This window comes from Schistocerca serialis, chromosome 1, assembly GCF_023864345.2.
Source record: "Schistocerca serialis cubense isolate TAMUIC-IGC-003099 chromosome 1, iqSchSeri2.2, whole genome shotgun sequence".
In the NCBI taxonomy this organism is placed as follows: Eukaryota; Metazoa; Arthropoda; class Insecta; order Orthoptera; family Acrididae; genus Schistocerca; species Schistocerca serialis.
The window spans coordinates 909,017,360-909,037,071 of NC_064638.1; the positions used below are offsets into that span (position 1 = coordinate 909,017,360).

The 19,712-nt window shown below is 37.8% G+C and overlaps 1 protein-coding gene across 1 annotated transcript in view; it reads left to right on the forward strand.

Annotated features, from left to right (window-relative positions):
* Positions 1-19,712, forward strand: part of LOC126412080 (synergin gamma-like) — a 161,490-nt gene that overhangs the window by 127,694 nt on the left and 14,084 nt on the right. Inside the window, exon 6 of the mRNA XM_050081486.1 lies at positions 14,064-14,214. Within this exon, the coding sequence (XP_049937443.1) occupies positions 14,064-14,214 (151 nt within the window). The remainder of the gene's footprint in view (positions 1-14,063; positions 14,215-19,712) is intronic.

Below are 19,712 nucleotides of genomic sequence, written 5' to 3' on the forward strand. Positions count from 1 at the left end.
CAGCTTAGGTAACTGCATAGCGGGCGAGAGAGTCAGTGCAGACTATTATTCATCAGTTCCCTTTTGTCGACTCTAGGAACTTACCTGGGATGTCAGTTCCGTTACAGTGGAATGGCACTGTTGCAGGTGGGATTGGTACCAGAGACCCCAGAGATAACTGTGGCATGTGCTTTTATTGTTGCATCCTTTACAGTGGCTCACATTGTGCCTAAAGATTGATGGACACTCAGTCAGTGATACCTGCCTCTGATTCTGTCAATAATCTTCAAAAAATGCAAGTGACCAGGGGTTAGAGCATCATGGAAGTAATTGAGGTTAGCTGACGACGAGCGGCCATTTCCACCTCAGCGTATCATATTTCTGCTTATACTATGCTCTGTTTGTTAATTGGAACTAACTTTTGGTTGATTTCTCTCTTCTTCAAGGCTTCTGTGGTTTTCAGCAGCATTGTTATTTAATCCAGAAGTAACTTAGATTTCATCTACACTGCTGTGTTCTGCCAAAGGATTTCTTGAAAGGCACTCAGTATCTTGTCTTTTTTCTGCTTTTGCATACCAGTGTGATGTACTCCTGAAGCCTCAGTGCCCATCTTGCCAGTTACCCGTGGAACTTTCAGGAACTGTCAGCCAGCATAGAGAATGGTGATGCATCACAGCAATGAATGATTTGCCTAATAACTAAGGCTGGAACATGTTGATGGTTCAAATAGCTGAAAGGCATTCACTCTGTTTGGAGTAGTTCATCACAAACTTTATTCCAAGAAAACTTCTTACATCATGAATGTGCTCAGGAGTCAAAAAATTTGTGATTGCTCTTATTTCCTCTGGATTTGGATGGACTCATATCGCCATTCACTTTGTCCAAAGATTTTCATTTCTTGTGTGATGAAGTAGTACTTTTTTGGACTTATGTGGAGGCCTGCAGTTTGTTTGAACACATTTCAACGTGGTTGTCAGCAAGATTAGATTTTCTTCAATTTTTTTCGGAAAAAAAAAAAAAAACACTGTGTCATCCAGATAGCAAAGACAGCTAAACCATTTAAGATGTCGAAGCAGTGTGTCCATCATATGTTTGAAGATGGCTGGAGGTACACATTCCAAATGACATAACTTTAAACTCATAGTGACTGTCTGGAGTTATGAAGCAGACTTTTCCCAGTCAGTCTTCATTTGCCAGTAGCCCTGTTTCATGTCCATAGCTGAGAAATGCTTTACTCCTTTCAAGTACTCTAGGGTGTCTTCAATGCACGGCAATGGATATACATCTTTCTTAGTGACTTTGTTCAGTCATCGGTAGGGGTCAGAGATGTAGCATCTATTTTTGACCAGAATCGCCTCTATTTTTTGCAAAATTTGCCTCTATATTTTGCTAAATTCGATCTATTTTTTTCTAAATTCGATCTATTTTTTTTCTAAATTCGATCTGTTTTTTTTTCTAAATTCGATCTATTTTTTTTCTAAATTCGATCTATTTTTTATTAAATTAGCTTCCATTTTTTGCTAAATTTGCATCTATTTTTATCAAAATTTGCATCTATTTTCTTTGTTTGTAAATGGTTAGACACACAAATTTAAAAGGTTGTCATGCTACTTGAGTGAAGACAATCAAATTATTAGTTCTTTGAAACTGACTTTTAAAAAAAGTGCTGATTGGGAACTTTTTGAGTGGGATGTTTGCTTTTGCTAAAACTTCAACACCTTTTTCTTCCAAAATGGCCTTTCTTTTTGTCGTTTGGCAGCATTTAAGATTTCAAAAATGATTGTTCTGTTGAAAACCAGCAGCATTTTCCTGCAGGTTAAGTGACTGCTTCTCCAACATAAGGTGTTTCTGGACATTATTTCTCTTTTCCCTCCAAATTTGAAGATTTAAAAAAATCTGCAGACTACTACTAATTTCGACGTTTCATGGGGATTCATCGCCCTACAACCCATGCTTGGCAACACTACAGTTAGAATTGACATAGCACTTAACGTAGAAGCAAAACTGAATGTACGGTAACTTGATTTGACCATCGGAAAGAATTTCGGCACTGTCAAAAAAGTTAAGATTTTGTTTTCCAATCATTATAGTGCAGAGGGCAGGTGCTATATGTTATAGTCACAGATGGCTGTGAGGGTGAATAGACTAGAATTTTGACTGCCACAGGGGAAGGAGTGATGTGTTGAAACAAACCCCGCCTCCATTTTGCTGGGCAGCAGCCTACAGCAGAACTGACACATTGTCACAGGGATCGCCGATCTCTTCTGGTGTTGTAAGGGTTGTAATCGAAATGCATCGTGGATCAGGACAAGTCACTTTGGTTATTTCAAAAGAAGAAAAGAAAACAACAAGTAATGCATAACACAAAGCATTTGGGGATGGCTACCACGCAATTGCTTGTTGAAGTTAGCAGAGTATTGTTGATGACCTCTAGCGGTATTTGATGCAACTGCAGTTCAAAACATCCAATCCCTAATTTACCACGTTAAAACTGTCTGCATTATACTCTCTTTTGAGCTGTAGGTAACAAACAAACATAAGTGTTTCCTTCTTATAAAATGCTAGGTCCCATGAGTTGAGTACTACGTTGCATTATACAACCTATACATTAAACACACCATTCAACTATCCACATTGGCTTGGCACCAGACCACTGAGTGCACTGATACATGATTATGTTCATACACTTTGTTTTGCAAGTAGGTTCTGGCACACATTGTCTTTCCAAATTGGGCTTCGCCAAGTGATGTACAATGCCAGTACCTGCTTATATTTTCAACATTGTATGCAGAAAATAAAGCTGTTTCAAACTGTCTCTGATAATAGCTTATCTGGATACAGTTTGCTATGAAACAGCATCTGTTAAGTAATTTTGCATTTTCACATTTTGAGGCAGAATTAGCATCTATTTCACATTTAACGTAAACTGCGAGTTTTTCTGGTCCATAGCCATTGGTAGTCGATGGAGCAATATGATGTGCCATCATTCTTCTTCACAAGTATCACAGGAGTGGACCAAGGACATTCTGAACATGCAACGCTGTCACCTTCAAGCATTTTCTCTGCTTCCATCAAGATTACCTGTTGTTCAGCGGGTGACACGCTTTATGAATGCTGATTAATTGGTGGATGATCCCCAACGTTATACAGTGTTTTACCATGGGCTGCTTAGTCTCTCTGTTCTCCACTTCTAATCTGAGAGTGTCTGGAAACTGACGCAGAATGGCTGTCACTTGCTGATGTTGTTCCTCAGTCAGGCCACATACTACTGACGGTTTGATTGAAGCTTCTTCCCTCCTTGCGTTGCCTGTAGTGGTAGTGGTGCATGATTCTTCATCAATGAGACTTGGCTGCTCTTCCTGGACTGGTTTGGGTGTCTTACACACACATATTTTGGAATGCGTTGTGGCTGCTTATGGTAATAAGTGATACAAAGTTCTCCTCAACCACACGCAATGCTTAAGATTACTGCTGGCATGAGTAGCTTTTTGCAGTTGATAAATGCTTCATAGCTTAACTGAGCAGTTTAATTGAGGACTGTAACTCATTAGTAATGGTGGGGCATCATCATCTTCAATGGCAAACAAGAGCCCAGAGCAGTCTTTGTTATATGTACTTGTTGGTATAGCCTTTTCAGTCTGGAGCTCTGATCTACAGACTGTGACTGCTTGTGATGCCTGCAAGAAGTCCTGTGTGAGAACAACATTTTGACTGTATTCTGTTAAAATGACAAATTCAAACAGCTGTGTTCTGTCAATGATAGTTATTCTTGCAATACATGTCCCTGTCAGCTGGATATATTTTCCATTTGTGACTTTCAGCACATTCACTTTTGTGTCAATGAACATAGTCTTCTTTAGCTGACAACAATAAGCATCCAACATTACAGAAAAGGAAGCCCTTGAGTCAACTGGCATCCAGACAGGTTGGCATTGGTGGTGGCGTCAATGAGATTTCTCGACATTCTACTGACTGGCATCCATTGAGAATTTTCATCTGTGGCAGTCTCACCTCCATAGCTGATTACCTTGTTTAGTTTTCCTGAAGCCAGAGGCTAGGCAAGCAGCTGGTACCTCTGTACTGTGATGCAGAATGGCTGCAACACATTGGGGAGTGACCTCATGCTGGGTACAGTGATGGGCTTTGTCTCACAGATTAAGTGTAATTGTCTGCTGTTGAGTTGTGTAAATAGAACAGTTGTGATGATTGACATCTTGTAGCGTAGCAATCATCATATACTTGTCTTCTTTCTCTGCAGTAGTGTGCAGTGTATCCAGGGTGTCCACAGCAACATCATACTAGCGTGTTCTTCTCCGTCCTCCAAATGTATGTTCCTCTGGGGATATTGCACTTGGCAGAAGAATTGATTTTAGTTGCATTGGCTGGATGCTGGATTATCATTTGATGGTTGTGGCGCAAGTCTGAGTTGATCGAATCCATTCTTCATGGCTTGCTCAACTAGTGGTGGACTGTTTCTCTGCTCTTACTATCTGGCATTGAATGAGGCAAGCTTGTGGTGGTATTCCTCTACTACCCTAGGTACCACATTCGGCAGTTGGTTGTACCTCATTTGTCTGACTCATTCTCATTGGATTTCCATGATCTGCTGGCACCACTTGGTGAATTCCTCTCCCATAGTGATAGCTTTCACCAGAAGAGCTTGATACAAGTCTTATGTGACTCCTTTCATCAAGTATGAAATTTTGTTGGATTCTGTCAAATTTGGATTCATGATGTGGCACAGGTACATAACATCCTGTAGTTACAACTGTGTCTTTTGCCCATGATGTTGGGCCCTATTCTTCAGTTGTTTCTCTGCTGAGTGGACTTACTGCAGATTGTCTTCAAATGTTTTCTTCAGTCCCACCTGTAATTTATCCTCAATTATTGAACTTTTCTTCTCCCCAAAATGCTGCAGGGCTGCCTCATCCAAGTAAACGTACACATTTGTCAAGCAGGTAATGTCATCCCACTTGTTGCAAGTATTTGGCAATCCAGTTATTTTGTCAGACCCTGGCCAGTGTCTGTGGAAAGCACTAATGGATGCTTGATGTGCTTCTGTTTTGGAATCCATCTATCTCCTGAATATGCAGATCTTAGGAATGATTTACTGCTTATATTGTGGTTCCTGTCCATGTGGACAATGGCTTTTACATTTTCTATTTGGAGCCATGGTGATGTAGCAATTTTGAAGTACCTGATGTCTCCACCAAAAAATGTCACATTGAAACCACAATAAAGTCCAAACCTGAAGGCAGGATTACAAGTGAAGTACAACACTTAAAACTGAAAATACATGCAGTAGAGAGACCAATGTGAACAGAACTGACTTCCTGGATGGAGAGTGCATCTATTTATACAATCGTCAAATATTCCAGAATGCTGGTATTTACACATGCAGTGAATATTGCAAAATGTACAAGCATTACAGAAGCAAGATATCTCAGGAACCTACCAGAAGTGATGAGCACTAAATAACAAATAATTGCTGATGGTCAGGTTTGAACTAGCATCCCACCGCATACAAGCCAGTGACACTAACTGCTATGTCACACTGTATGCACTGTGGCCCATGGCGATATAAATAATTTCTTATTGACAATAGAACATTAACTGTATTATTTGTTTCATTGTGATGGTGTTATCTCTGACACATTTAATTGTATTTTGAATAACATGACACACAATATGATGTAGTCTCTGCACTAAAATTTTAGAAAAAGGGACAGTGTACCTCTGCTGTTCTTTTGATCTAGGAATATTAATTTAAACAAGCATTCACATACGGAGTGAACATGTAAAAATCTTGGAATTTGTTCAGGGATTTTTTTGAGTATTTTGGTATAGGAACACATGGTCTGTGGGGGCTCTTCGTAGTGTGATAATGTAATTATGATTTATTTGGTTTGTTATCTCAATTACCTTTGTTTTGTCAAAATACTTTTACAACAATGAAAAACCATGTATTAGGCACACATAAAGATCCAGTTTATCTTAGGTGTCTAAGTAGAGATGCAGAAATATTGTGATGTGGTTTTCGTTGCTACAGGAATAACTCAGCATAACATCATTGTGCCACCCAACTTAAAGTAACTAGAAGTAACACCAGCATCCTTCACTGAAATTAATAGAATTCTAAAAAGCGAAAGCTCAAATAGTGCTGATGGAATTTCAAACACCATTCTGAAAAGTTATTACAACTTAATGAGTAATGTCCTTAGAGATTTATGTAATGCATCACTGTTACAGGTAATTTTAGGCCTAAACAATTATCAGATTTCCTTACAGACATGTTTTTTCAAAATATTCAAAAAAGTAATTTGCTCAAGAGCAGTCTCTCTCTCTCTCTCTCTCTCTCTCTCTCTCTCTCTCTCTCTCTCTCTCTCTCTCTCCCCCCCCCCCCCCTCTCCCCCCCTCTCTTATAATAAATAAATCGCTTGAGCAAGATTACTTCTCTAATCTTTTAAAATATTCAGACGTAAGACCATTGTTTAAAAAAGGTTCAAAAGATGACATGGGACATTATCACCCCATTTCTGTAATCCCAATCATATAAAAATATTTGAAAAAATGCTGCTTTACAGATTCAAAGCTTCATCACACAGTTACAATATCATTCCCAATAACCATGGTTTCCCACAAGATAAAAGAACAGTAGATGTCATAAAAGAGTTTATTGAAGAAAAAAAAATACTACTTCATCATTAGATGGAAAAACTAAATTTGCTGAAATTTCTGTGATGTTACAAAAGCATTCAACTCTGTAAACCATGCACTGCTGCTTTTCAGACTCAAAGGGTATGGAACAAGGGCTATTTCTTTGAAATGGTTTGAATCATATCTCATGGAGAGAAAACAAAGGGTAATAATCACATCAAATGGAGCAAATTACTTCTCAGAGTGGAAAACAACGTCGCAAGGTGTTCCTCTAGGCTCAGTCCATGGGCCAATTTTATCCCTGTTGTATATAAATGACTTGCCTCTCTGTATAAATACTCATCTAACCTTGTTTGCAGATGATACATCGACCCTAATTGAAAATGAAAATGCTGTCAATATACTGCAGTGTGCCATGAATGTGTTAGGTAACTTGGAAACATAGTTCAGTCTAAATAGGTTAATGCTAAACATTTCAAAAACTTACATGATGTATTTTAAAACCAGCCAAAAACTAAGAAATCTGTATTATTCATAAAAAAAAGAACTTAACTCAGTCATATTCCTTGGAATAAACTTAGAAATTTGAAATGGAATACACATATAGAATATCTAGCAAATAAATTAAACAGCTTTGCATTTGCAGTGGAAATTTTAGGCGGTACTACTCGTATGGACACCAGGAAAGTAACGTACTATAGCTATTTTGAATCTGTTATTAGATACAGCATAATTTTTTGCGGAAACTTAAGAAATGTCACACAAATCTTAACTATCCCTTCTTTGTATATCTTTGAGGTGATTCTTTTTCAATGCAGCAGAGCAGATCTATTTTTAAAAAATCATTTTGAACACTTGTACAACACAAGATAAAAAGAAAACTTTACATTCACCTCACATTTTCAGACTGCTCAATATACAGTCATAAAAATTAGTGGTGTGACATAATGAATATGAAAATAAATACTTTTAAAAGCAAGTTACACAATTTGTAGATTAAAGATGGTACTACTCAGTGGAGGATTTCATGAAGGAAGAAGTGATACATTGAGTTGGATCCATAAAATGAAATAAAAAGTTATGCTAGTTATTGTGGATGCAAATTCTGAAATAGCATTAGAAAAACTAGTAATATTATAAGTTCGACAATATTTTTAAGTAAGTCATAACCCTGACTTGTCTCCTGTACATCAGACTTACGTTCTGAAATTCTATATATTATTATATGAATAAAACACTATTCACATTTCAGTAGAAACAGTTTACTTAGCATATCGTAATTTTTATTCCAGAAGGTTTGCTCGACTGAGAATGCTATTTGTACATTCACTCATCAAATAGTACAAGCCTTAAATAATAAAATATTGCCAGTTGTATTTTTGTGATCTTTCCAAGGCATTTGATTGTGTAGATCATGAAACTTGCTGAGAGAAACACAAGTTTTATGGAATTTATGACTTCACACACAGCTGGTTTGAGTCATACTTAACAGAATTCAAAAGGTAATACTGAATAATTCAAACAATGTCAGAAGAGTAGAAAATTTTAGTGTCTGGGGAGAAATCACAAAGGGAGTCCTCTGGGGTTTACTCTCAGTTAAACTCCTTTTCTTTATATATACACTGACAGAAAAAATATTGCAACACCAAAAAAATAATTAGTGTTGAGTATTGAAATTTCAGGAATACATTTGTCTAAGTAACATATTTAAGTGATTAATATTACAAGAACACAGGGTAACGTAAGTGCGAGAGAATCCATTGCAAATGTGAAATGCTGGTACATCAATAACCGGTATAACTACCAAAATGTTCAACATAAGCATGCAACCATGCTTGCATTCTGTTGTACAGATGCTGGATATCAATTTGTGGGACAGAGTTCCATGCCTGTTGCACTTGGTTGGTCAATGCAAGGATGACACAGGATTTGTTGTCCAATGATATGCTGTATGTGCTTGAGTGGAGACAGATCTGGTGATCGAGCAGGCCAAGGGACATGTTGACACTCTGTAGAGCATGTTGGGTTACAACAATGGTATTTGTGCAAGCTTTATCTGGGTGGAAATCTCCCTTTGGAATGCTGTTCATGAATGGCAGCACAGCAGATTGAATTACCAGAGCAATATACAAATTTGTAGTCAGGGTTCGTTGGATAACCATAAGAGTGCTCCTGCTGTCATACAAAATTGCACCCCAGACCAAAGCTCCAGATGTAGTTCCAGTGTGTGGAGCATACAGACAGGTTTGTTGCAACACCTCAACTGGCACCCTTCTGCCCAACACATAGCCATCATGGCCTAACATCAACTCACAACATCCAGTTTCAAATTTAAGCAATGCTCATGATCATCACAGCATGTGTTTAAAGCGAACGTGATTTGTATCCTCATAGCTGCCCTATTAGCACAACTCTTATGAAACTGGTGCAAAATTGGGATAGACATCATCTTTCGGATGTAGAAACATGCTTACCAACCTTTGTTGATGTCACACAACTCCTTCTTAGTGTTGTGACTTTTTTTTTTTTTTTTTTTTTTTTTTTTTTTTTTTTTTTAAAGAACCATAAACTGATTCTAAGGAAATTGACTCTCCCTAAATTTTCGAAAAAAAAAATATATGTATATTTTCAGTTCTGTACAACAAGGGTACCTATTGATGAAAACTTGAACTGGAAGAAGCATATTACTGAGCTTCTCAAACATTTAAGTTCAGCTACTGTTGCATTTCATATAATTGCTATTGTTGGAGGCAAACGAATCAGCCTTCTTCCATATTTTGCATATTTCCACTCAGTAATGTCTTTTGGGATAATCACTTAGAAAGAAAGTATTGATTGCACAAAAGCAAGAAGTAAAAATGAAATGTTGTGTTCACTCACGGGTATCATGTTGGTAGCTTCAAGGAACAGGATATTTTAACTGCACTATCACAGTACATATATTTGCTAATGAAATTGGTTAAAAATAATCCATCGCAATTTGAGAAGAGCATTGATGCCCATACCTACAAAATTAAAGAGAAAACTCTGTCAGTGGCTCAGAAAGGAGTTTAGAATGCAACAACATAAAATGTCAGACAGATAGAAATGCAAGTTTTAAACCTAACTTAAAATCATTTCTCCTGGACAACTCTTTCTACTCCATTGATGAATTTATACTTAAAAACTAGTAGCCAGTTACATGTGCCCAAAGGGGAGCGCGCACACCTGCACACACTACCAGTTTTTAAGGACAGTTGCTTGAGTGGGTCTAAAACAATAATGATTTCATTAATGTTAACACTAATTATTTATAAATATCGTGTAAACTGACTCGTTCCACATTATTTTGACAAATCCTTCAAGTGATCAATGGAACATGTAAATAACTAACCAAGGATTACAGAATGCAAACATGAGAGTGAAGAGCAAGGTGGGCATTACTGTTGTCAGCAGCAAGTACCATGAATGAGTGGAAAATTTTGTTTCCAAATAAGCCACACAGTAAATGCCAAGTATCTTTGCAGTGTTATGTGAATACACACATCAAAAAAAGTTTTGCATCACCCTGGTTCTAAGAACTCCTGAAGATAGACGTTACTCTGGATATTGTATCACAGACACAGTCCCTTTGACTGTTCAGAGATGCCACTAAACACACCCAAAGATGTAAACAACCATGCATGAGCATTGCCTATTAGATGGAGGGGGGTCCGATAGCCGATCAGTTCCAGTCATTCCATCAGGAAGGAGGAACACGGCCCGTGTTGTCTGTAGTTCACCAATGCCTAGACTGTCAATATCGTGGTTCGATTGTGTCCGCATTGTTACTTTGTGCCAGGAAGGGCTCTCAATAAGGGAAGTGTCCAGGTGTCTCGGAGTGAATCAAAGTGATGTTGTTCGGACATGGAGGAGATACAGAGAGACAGGAACTGTCTATGACATGCCTCGCTTAGGCCGCCAAAGGGCTACTAATGCAGTGGGTGACCACTACCTACAGATTATGGCTTGGAGGAACCTTGACAGCAACGCCACCATGTTGAATAATGCTTTTTGTGCAGCCACAGGATGTCGTGTTATGACTCAAACTGTGTGCAATAGGCTGCATTATGTGCAACTTCACGCTCGATGTCCATGACGAGGGTCCATCTTTGCAACCATGACAGCATGCAGCGCAGTACAGATGGGCCTAACAACATGCTGAATGGACCGTTCAGGATTGGCATCACATTCTCTCCACTGATGAGTGTTGCATATGCATTCAACCAGACAATTGTCGGAGATGTGTTCAGAGGCAACCCGGTCAGGCCTTAGACACACTGTCCAGCGAGTGCAGCAAGGTGGAGGTTCATTGCTGTTTTGGGGTGGCATGGAAGATGCCATAACGGCTATACAATACGTGAATGCCATCCTCCAACCAATAGTGCAACCATATCAACAGTATATTGGCGAGGCATTCATCTTCGTGGATGACAATTCACACCCCCATCGTGCACATCTTGTGAATGACTTCCTTCAGGATAACGACATTGCTCAGCTAGAGTGGCCAGCATGTTCTCCCGACATGAAGCCTATTGAACATGCCTGGGAAGGCTGTTTATGGGAGACGTGACCCACCAACCGCTCTGAGGGATCTACGCCGAATCGTCGTTGATGAGTGGGACAATCTGGACCAATAGTGCCTTGATGAACTTGTGGATAGTATGCCACAGTGAATACAGACTTGCATCAATGCAAGAGGACATGCTACTGGGTATTAGAGGTACCGGTGTGTACAGCAATCTGGACCACCACCTCTGAAGGTCTCGCTGTATGGTGGTACAACATGCAATGTTTGGTTTTCATGAGCAATTAAAAGGGTGCAAATGATTTTTATATTGATCTCTATTCCAATTTTCTGTACAGGTTCTGGAACTCTCGGAAATGAGGTGATGCAAAAGTTTTTTTGATGTGTGTATTTTCAGTGCAATACAAATACAAAGATAAACTGGGGTAAGAACACAGATGAAATGGAATTACTCTGTAACGAACCTCCAAAGACCATGGATCCCTTATATCAAAATTCTCAGGAATGTCCATGAATGACCTCCGAAATTTTGTCAGTAGACTTCAGGATCACTCTATATTTTTAGTACACCATTTATTCCAATTACTGATTGCGCAGTAAGGCATCAAGTAACCTACAGGGTGTTACCATTAAAGATAACACATCACCTGCCTCAGCCAGACATGTTGCACAGTAGTGCTGCATAAGCTGAACTACACTGAAATGAACTAACTGAATACTTTTACCTGGTTAAATGACCTGTATGACTGAAACACTACTTAGTACATTGATCCTAAATCTAAGTTAACAATAACAAAATATGTTACTTAATTACATTTCAGTAACCTGTGAGGATATTTTACCATCAGTAAAAAATGTTGAAATGTTAAAAATTGGTAAAAAATATCTGTACATACTTTGTTGTGAATTTGCAGGAAAAATTTTTGGTCCATTCATTCTTCAACATTTAAGCAAGTGAACGATGGCAGATTGAATATGGAGACATATATAATAACTAATGTTAATAGTTTTGCATGTGTAGTCTCAGTGTTGAGCAGTATTTTCATTATATTTCGCTCTTTGGGTGTGCCAGTCTCATATAAACAAACTACCTGCATCAGTGCTTGTTATGTCAGTTATATTACTTATTAGACAGAAAATGGAGGCATTTTCTTAAAATAAAATTATTAGTAAATGAAAAGTACAGGGTGTCTCAAAAGAAAGTTTATATTTGATGTTTCAAAATAAAATAGAGGTTGAAGTCTGTCAACAAATTATTATTAAAATATACAGTTTAGAAATTTACTTGTTAAAAGTAATGTCATTTAAATGCAATCCAGCACAACAGCAGCTCTCATTTAAACAGTGAATGAAAAAGTGCATCACGACTCAACATGTTGATACTTTAATGGATGACATTTTGTTGTGGATGTTTTCTTTCAGTTGTTGCAGAGGAGTCAAGCTATTGACATACACTCTAGATCTGACATATCCCCATAAGAGAAAAATCAGTGGTTCTTACATCTGGACTGCATAAGCACCAATTTATGTCTCCTCCTAGAGATCGATTTGCCAGGAAACATTTCACAAATTACAATATAGACACATAAGACATGTGTGCTGTGGCTCCGTCTTAGTGAAACAATGTTCTTTGGTTATAACCAGTAAAATTTTGTATTTCAGGCACCAAAAAGTTATTTGATATCATCACATAATATTACGAATTTATGGTAACAGCATGACTGTTCTTGTCCTTGAAAAAGTACAGACCAGTTAATACTCTCGCTGACATCACACCCCATAGAGTAACTTTTGGCAAATGAAGGGATTTCTCATGCTTCTGTGTATGATTCATTGCATTCCTGTAGTGACAATTTTGCTTATTGATGTGACCGTTCAGGTGAAAGTAAGCCTCATCTGAAAACAAGATGTTGTTAAACGAAGGGCACTCACTCACATCATTAAAAAAATGCAACCTATGTCTGGCATTCTGAGGGTTTAATTCTTGTGCCAGTAGGATTTTGTAAGGGTGCAATATAACGTCTATTTTCAGAACTCAGTGCAGTGATGATCTCTGCACATTGAAAGATCTTGAATGTTTATGATTGGAGAGGTTAGGATCATCACGAGCAGACTAATTTACACTCTCCATGAATTTGTCCATTCTTGATGACCTTGGTTGCCTGGATTTTGGTTTGTTCAATGTTGAACCAGTCTCCTCAAATGTTTTGATCCATTTCTGGTTAAGGGAAACACTTGGAGCATCATTTACATTATGCAATCACAATCACTACAAAATTGCCTGCAGGCTAGTCATTGGACCACCATTTTTGTAAAATTCTTGCACACAAAACATGCAGTCTACTCCTGAGAAGCACACCATATTGACTGAATTCCTAAAGACCAGACAAGAAATGGATACACTCCCACTCTCCTCTGATTTATTGCACATGCGCAGAGAGCTGTTCAAATGTAAACTTCCTTTTGAGACACCTTGTGTATGATCTGACTTACATCATCATTGTCTATTGTGTCAGTGGAGTTCCTTATTTGTGGCCTGTATCATCACTGAAATGGTTCCCCATTCACCTCTGTACTCCACTTAACATAGTTTCCTAACCACATCACATGCCCACAATGCTAGCAGATGGCTTCAGTCTCATTGTGGACACTAGTCATAATGTGGTGGCTCATCAGTGTATTATAATAACCTGAAACAGAATTTGTATGCTTCTGACATAATCAGAGTAGTATATTTCTTGTGAAGAAGTTCCGTCTAGTTATGTAAGCCATATCTTCTATTGCTTTTCTTAGCATTTTGCATCATTGTTTCTTGTTTACCTTTATTTTCCAGCAGCAGTCCTTTGTATACAATGCTTATTCCCATTTTTTTTTTTGATAGGCAGTGGAACACCAAGTCACTGAATGGTGTCGATGTGTACAGAGCTGTCTGAGTCTTCTCCAGGCAGCCCTAAATTTATTTTCTTCAGTCACATCTGAAGAAGTGTTAGAAGAAGTGCTACACATTGGTGAAGGGAAAGATTATCTAAACAGTGAGTTGTGCTATTTGTCATATGTTATGAAATATATATGTTAAAAATGGTTATTTTTACTGTAACACAGATAATAAAAATGAAGAACTTTGCAGATAACATTGATTTAATGAGGTCATCTGACAAATTAAGCAGCACATAGTGTATCTTAAGTATTTTGACATGAAAATGACACTTCTGGTAGGTAATAATAATAATAATAATAATAATAATAATAATAACAATAACAATATTTTAATGGATAGGTGGGGGTTAATAGGTAGCATCTGAATTACAGCAGTGGATTATAGAAAAGTGTTTGTATCAGAAAATGAGAAGCCATTGTGGGAGATACTAGTCTGTTGCCAGCAGTCCTGAATTAGGGCAGACTAGATATGTGGAAGTAATATGTATGGAAAGAAAGTGCTGTTAGTAAATAAACTGTTGAGGTGTGGGATAGGGCTAAAACTCTGTTAGCAAGTGCTATCCAGCATTGATGAATAGTATTGTGTGGTTAATTTTAGCACAAGAAAAGAAATTGTTTTTAGATCTAATTTTCTAAAATCTTTTCTTTGTGCACTTAAATATGTTGGATAATATTCATTACAATCTACTTGGTACCATTAATCAACAATTGGAGCCCATGTTGGAACTTTTTTTTTTTTTTTTTAGATGGTCAGTGTATTTTAAACAGTAAACGACAATATTATAGTTGCAAATTTAAAAAACTGAAAAATGACTGAAAAATTTGTTGAGTTTTGCGTAAGTACTATTTATTTGCAGTTACACATGTAAAAGTAACTCCAGAGATGTCATTTTAATGCTGCAAAAACAAAATATAAGAACAGTTGCAGTTTTATGGTACACTCAAAGTGAAGAAATTTGCAGTTGTGAACATTTTGAAACTAATGTTCGAAGTGATTCTCACATTGTTATGAAACTATATTGCAACAGAGTCAGTGGTGCAGTTGTTAGTAATTATTTTGCAGATTAAGAATATCCACGTGGTGTTGACATCCAAGCTGAGCATTAGCTACGACAATGCTTTATCACCAAGTGGCTTGTTACAATGGATCAGCTTGCCATCCAAAACCCTGGGCTCAGCCACCCTTCTGTCCACTACTACCATTCAAAAACTATGTTGCTAATTGGGCTCTGAAGCACATTAATGTTTGTGATGGGGGACTAGAATTTGATAGTAGGAAAAGGAAGAGAAGCAAAAATAATATGTGAATATGGACTGGGAGAAAGGAATGAAAGAGGAAGCTGCCTGCTAGAATTTTACACAGAGCATAATTTAAACAGTTGGTTTAAGAATCATTAAATAGGGCTGTATACATGGAAGAGACACTGGAATGTTTTCGATTGATTGTGTAATCTTTAGACAGTGATTTAGGAACCAGATTTTAAATTGTAAGACATTTCCTGGGACAGCAGTGGACTCTCACCACAGTTTATTGGTTATGAACTGAACTGTAGATTAAAACTGAAGAAATTGGAAAAAGGAAGGGACTTAAGGAGATGGGACCTGGATAGGTTGAAAGAACCAGAGGTTCTTGAGAGTTTTAGAGGGTAGTAGAGGGTAGTAGAGGGTAGTAGAGGGTAGTAGAGGCAGCAGAGAATCAAATAGCTAAAAAGACAAAGCCTAGCTTAAATCTGTGGATAACACAAGAGATATTGAATGTAATTGATGAAAGGAGGAAATTTAAAAATACAGCAAATGAAGCAGGAGAAAGGGAATACAAACATTTAAAAAATGAGATTGACAGGAAGTGCAGAACTGCTAAGCAAGAATGACTAGAGAACAAATGTAAGGATTTAGAAGCATATTTCACTAGGGAAAAGATAGACAATGCCTCCAGGAAAATTAGAGGCCTTTGGGGAAAGGAGAAGCAGCTGTATGAATATTAAGAGCTCATATGGTAAACCAGTCCTAAACAAAGAAGGGAAATCTGAAAGGTGGAAGGAATGTATAGAGCACCTATACAAGGGAGATGAACTTGGAAGCAAAGCAATATTATAGAAAGGGAAGTGGACATAGATGAAAGTGGGATGGGACATATGATAATGCAGGAAGAATTTGACAAATCTGTGACAGATATAACTCGAAACAAGGTGTCGGGGGTAGATGATATTCCATCAGAACTACTGATAGACTTGGGAGAGCCAGCCATTACAAAACTCCTCCGTCTGATGTGCAGGATGTACAAGACAGGCAAAATACCCCCAGACTTCAAGAAGAATGTACTAATCAGTACTAAGAAATCAGTTGCTGACAGGTGTGCAAATTACCTAACAATCAGTTTAAAGGTCATGGTTGCAAGATACTAAGACGAATTCCTGACAGAAGAATGGAAAAACTGGTAGAAGCCAACCTTGGGGAAGATCAGTTTGGATTCCGGAGAAATGTAGGAACACACGAGGCAACACTGACTCTACAACTTATCTTAGAAGATAGGTTAAGTCAAGGCCATAGCAATTGTAGGCTTAGAGCAAACTTTCAACAATGTCAACTGGAATTCTCTTTTTGAAATTCTGAAGGTAGGAGTGGTAAAACATAGAGAGTGAAAGGGTATTTACAACTTGTACTGAAACCAAATGGCAGTTATGAAAGCCGAGGGACATGAAAGGGAAGCAGTAATTGAGAAGGGAGTGAGACAGTATTGTAGCCTATCCATGATGTTATTAAATCTGTATGTTGAGCAAGCAGTAAAGGAAACAAAAGAAAAAAATGGAGTAGGAATTAAAGTCCAGGGAGAAGAAATACAAACTTTGAGGTTTGCCGATGACATTGTAATTCTGCCAGAGACAGCAAAGGACTTCGAAGAACAGTTGAACAGACTGGACAAGTCTTGAAAAGAGGATATAAGATGAACATCAACAAAACCAAAACAAGGAATGTAGTCAAACTAAATCAGGTGATACCAAGGGAATCAGATTAAGTAGTGAGACACTTCAATTAGTAGATGAGTTTTGCTATTTGGGCAGCAAAGCAACTGATGACTGTTGAAGTATGGAGGATATACAGGGTGACAGTTATTGAACTATATGAAAAAAAATGTAAATTAGTTACAAACTACAGCATGCAAACACTTTATTCAACAGATATTCAGATTTAGGTTAAGACATGTTCGATGTGTCTGCCATCATTGGTGGTGATGTGGCACAGCCGAATAGCAAAATTCTGCATGACCTGCTGAAGTGTCAGAACATCGATGCTGTTGATGACCTCCTGAATGGCTATTTTCTTCTTAGTAATAGCTTTGGGGTTATTGCTGTATATCTTGTGTTTAACATAGCATCTCAAAAAGGAGTCACTTGTGTTCAGATCTGGAGACTGTGATGGCTAATCGAGGCCCATGCCAGTGTCCCAGAGCCATAATATGGTCTCCAAAGCGCTCCGCAAGGACATCAAACACTTTCTGCTTCGATGGGGTTGAGTCTGTCTTGCAGGAACCACATCTTGTCGAAATCAGGGTCAACTTGGATAATGGGGATGAAATCTTCTTCCAAAACCTTCATGCCATTGAGGAATATTGCACCAACTCTTCTGTGACTGGACATTGCGCACAACATAGTCACACGTTGACAGTGAAGAGACTTCTCGATTGTGAAATGTGGATTCTCAGTCCCCCAGATGCATTAATTTTGCTTATTGACAAACCCATCTAAATGAAAGCGGGCTTCATTCTACACCAAACCATGCACGTGCGTACTAATTCCCACTATGCCTTGAAGCCAACTGTGCAGTTTGAATGTCCTAACACAAACTGCTCAGAAGTTATGATGATTTTGTTTCATATAGCTCAATAATTGTCACGCTGTAAAATGTTAATGGCAATAGCAAGAAAGCATTTCTGAAGAAGAGAAATTTGTTAACATCAAATATAGATTTAACTGTCAGGGAGTCTTTTCTGAAGGTATTTGCCTGGAGTGTAGCCATGTATGGGAGTGAAACATGGACAGTAAACAGTTTAGATAAAAAGAAAGTAGAAGCTTTTGAAGATTAGATGGGCCAATCATGTAACTAATAAGGAAATGCTGAATTGAATTTGGGAGACAAGAAATTTGTGGCACAATGTGGCCAAAAGGAGGGATCAGTTGATAGGACACATTCTGAGACACCAAGGGATCACCAGTTTAGTATTGGAGGGAAGTTTGGGGGGTAAAAATTGTAGACGGGAGACCAAGAGAAGAAAACAGCAAGCAGATTCAGAAAGATGTAGGTTGCAGTAGTTATTCGGAGGTGAAGAGGCTTGCACAGGATAGAATAGCATGGAGAGCTGCATCAAATTAGCCTTCCCACAACAATAATATATGAATGATGCTTGCAACATTGTAAGTTGGTTTTCACAACATATTTTGTGTGTTTCTTTGAGTATTTGTGAGCTGATATTTGTCAGGATTCATACCTCCCTGTAGGGTAAACAGGGCCATTACCATATTTATCACCACACTCTGGTCCTTAAACCCATTTAGTTACTTGTTAATTTGACTTCCTATGGCATATATACACTTCAGCTCCAAGTATGAACTTCGTAAGTGTTTTGTATACACTTTCTGTCATAGATAAGCTATAGCTTCCAGTACTCTACCAATGAATGGAAATTTTCTATTTGTTTTACATATAACAGAGCTTATGTACCATTCAGTTTCACATCACTACACATTTTTACTTCCCTGACAAGACTGCCTTCATTTTGACTCATTGATTATAAGACAAAGACTACAACATTTTTAAGTTTTGTTGAGTGAACAGTTTTACATCTTTCTGCAATAAGAGGTAGTTGCCAGTCTCTTGTATGAAGTCGATATTTTGTCCTTAACAAAAGTGGATTGTTTGTAAGACTAGTTGTGTAAGATACTACGTTAATGATGATTGAATTTAAAATATTGTGTGAGAAATCCCAATACTGACAAGTGTTATGTTCTTTCTGCTATTATCTGAAGAATTAAAATGGAAGAAATCTTCATTCTAATAGTTGGCTATACCAGCCAGTTCTTGGCAGATAGTAAATCAGATTTAAAAAAAGAAAAGAAAAGAAGGCACCAGAGGAAGAGGAGGAGATAAAGCTAGAGTAAAAGAAAATGTTACATTTGATGAATTTTCTTCATTCTTGTAATTTAAGAATATTAGGTTTTCATTCTTCAGAGCCTGGTCATTGCTCATCACAATTCTGCGTGTCATTAGTAGTTTATTATTGAGATTGATTTTATTATTGAGATTGCAACATAATGATTAATTTGAAAATCCATAGATGTTCTACATACACATAACAGTACACAAATTGCTGCTGTATATGTGGTAGAGGACTGTGTTTTGTTGCATCAGATTATAATATGTCCATACTGAAGGATTTTTGTGTTAGTGATTCATTTGTCACAGTTATCAGTGATCAGGCCTGTGTGTACCCTCCTTTTTTGACTCTCCAGGCAGTAACTGTACTGGGTTTAGAGGTGAAAAGTGTTTACAACATTCATTCTGGGGTACAACATGCCCCACCAGTGAGTCATATTTT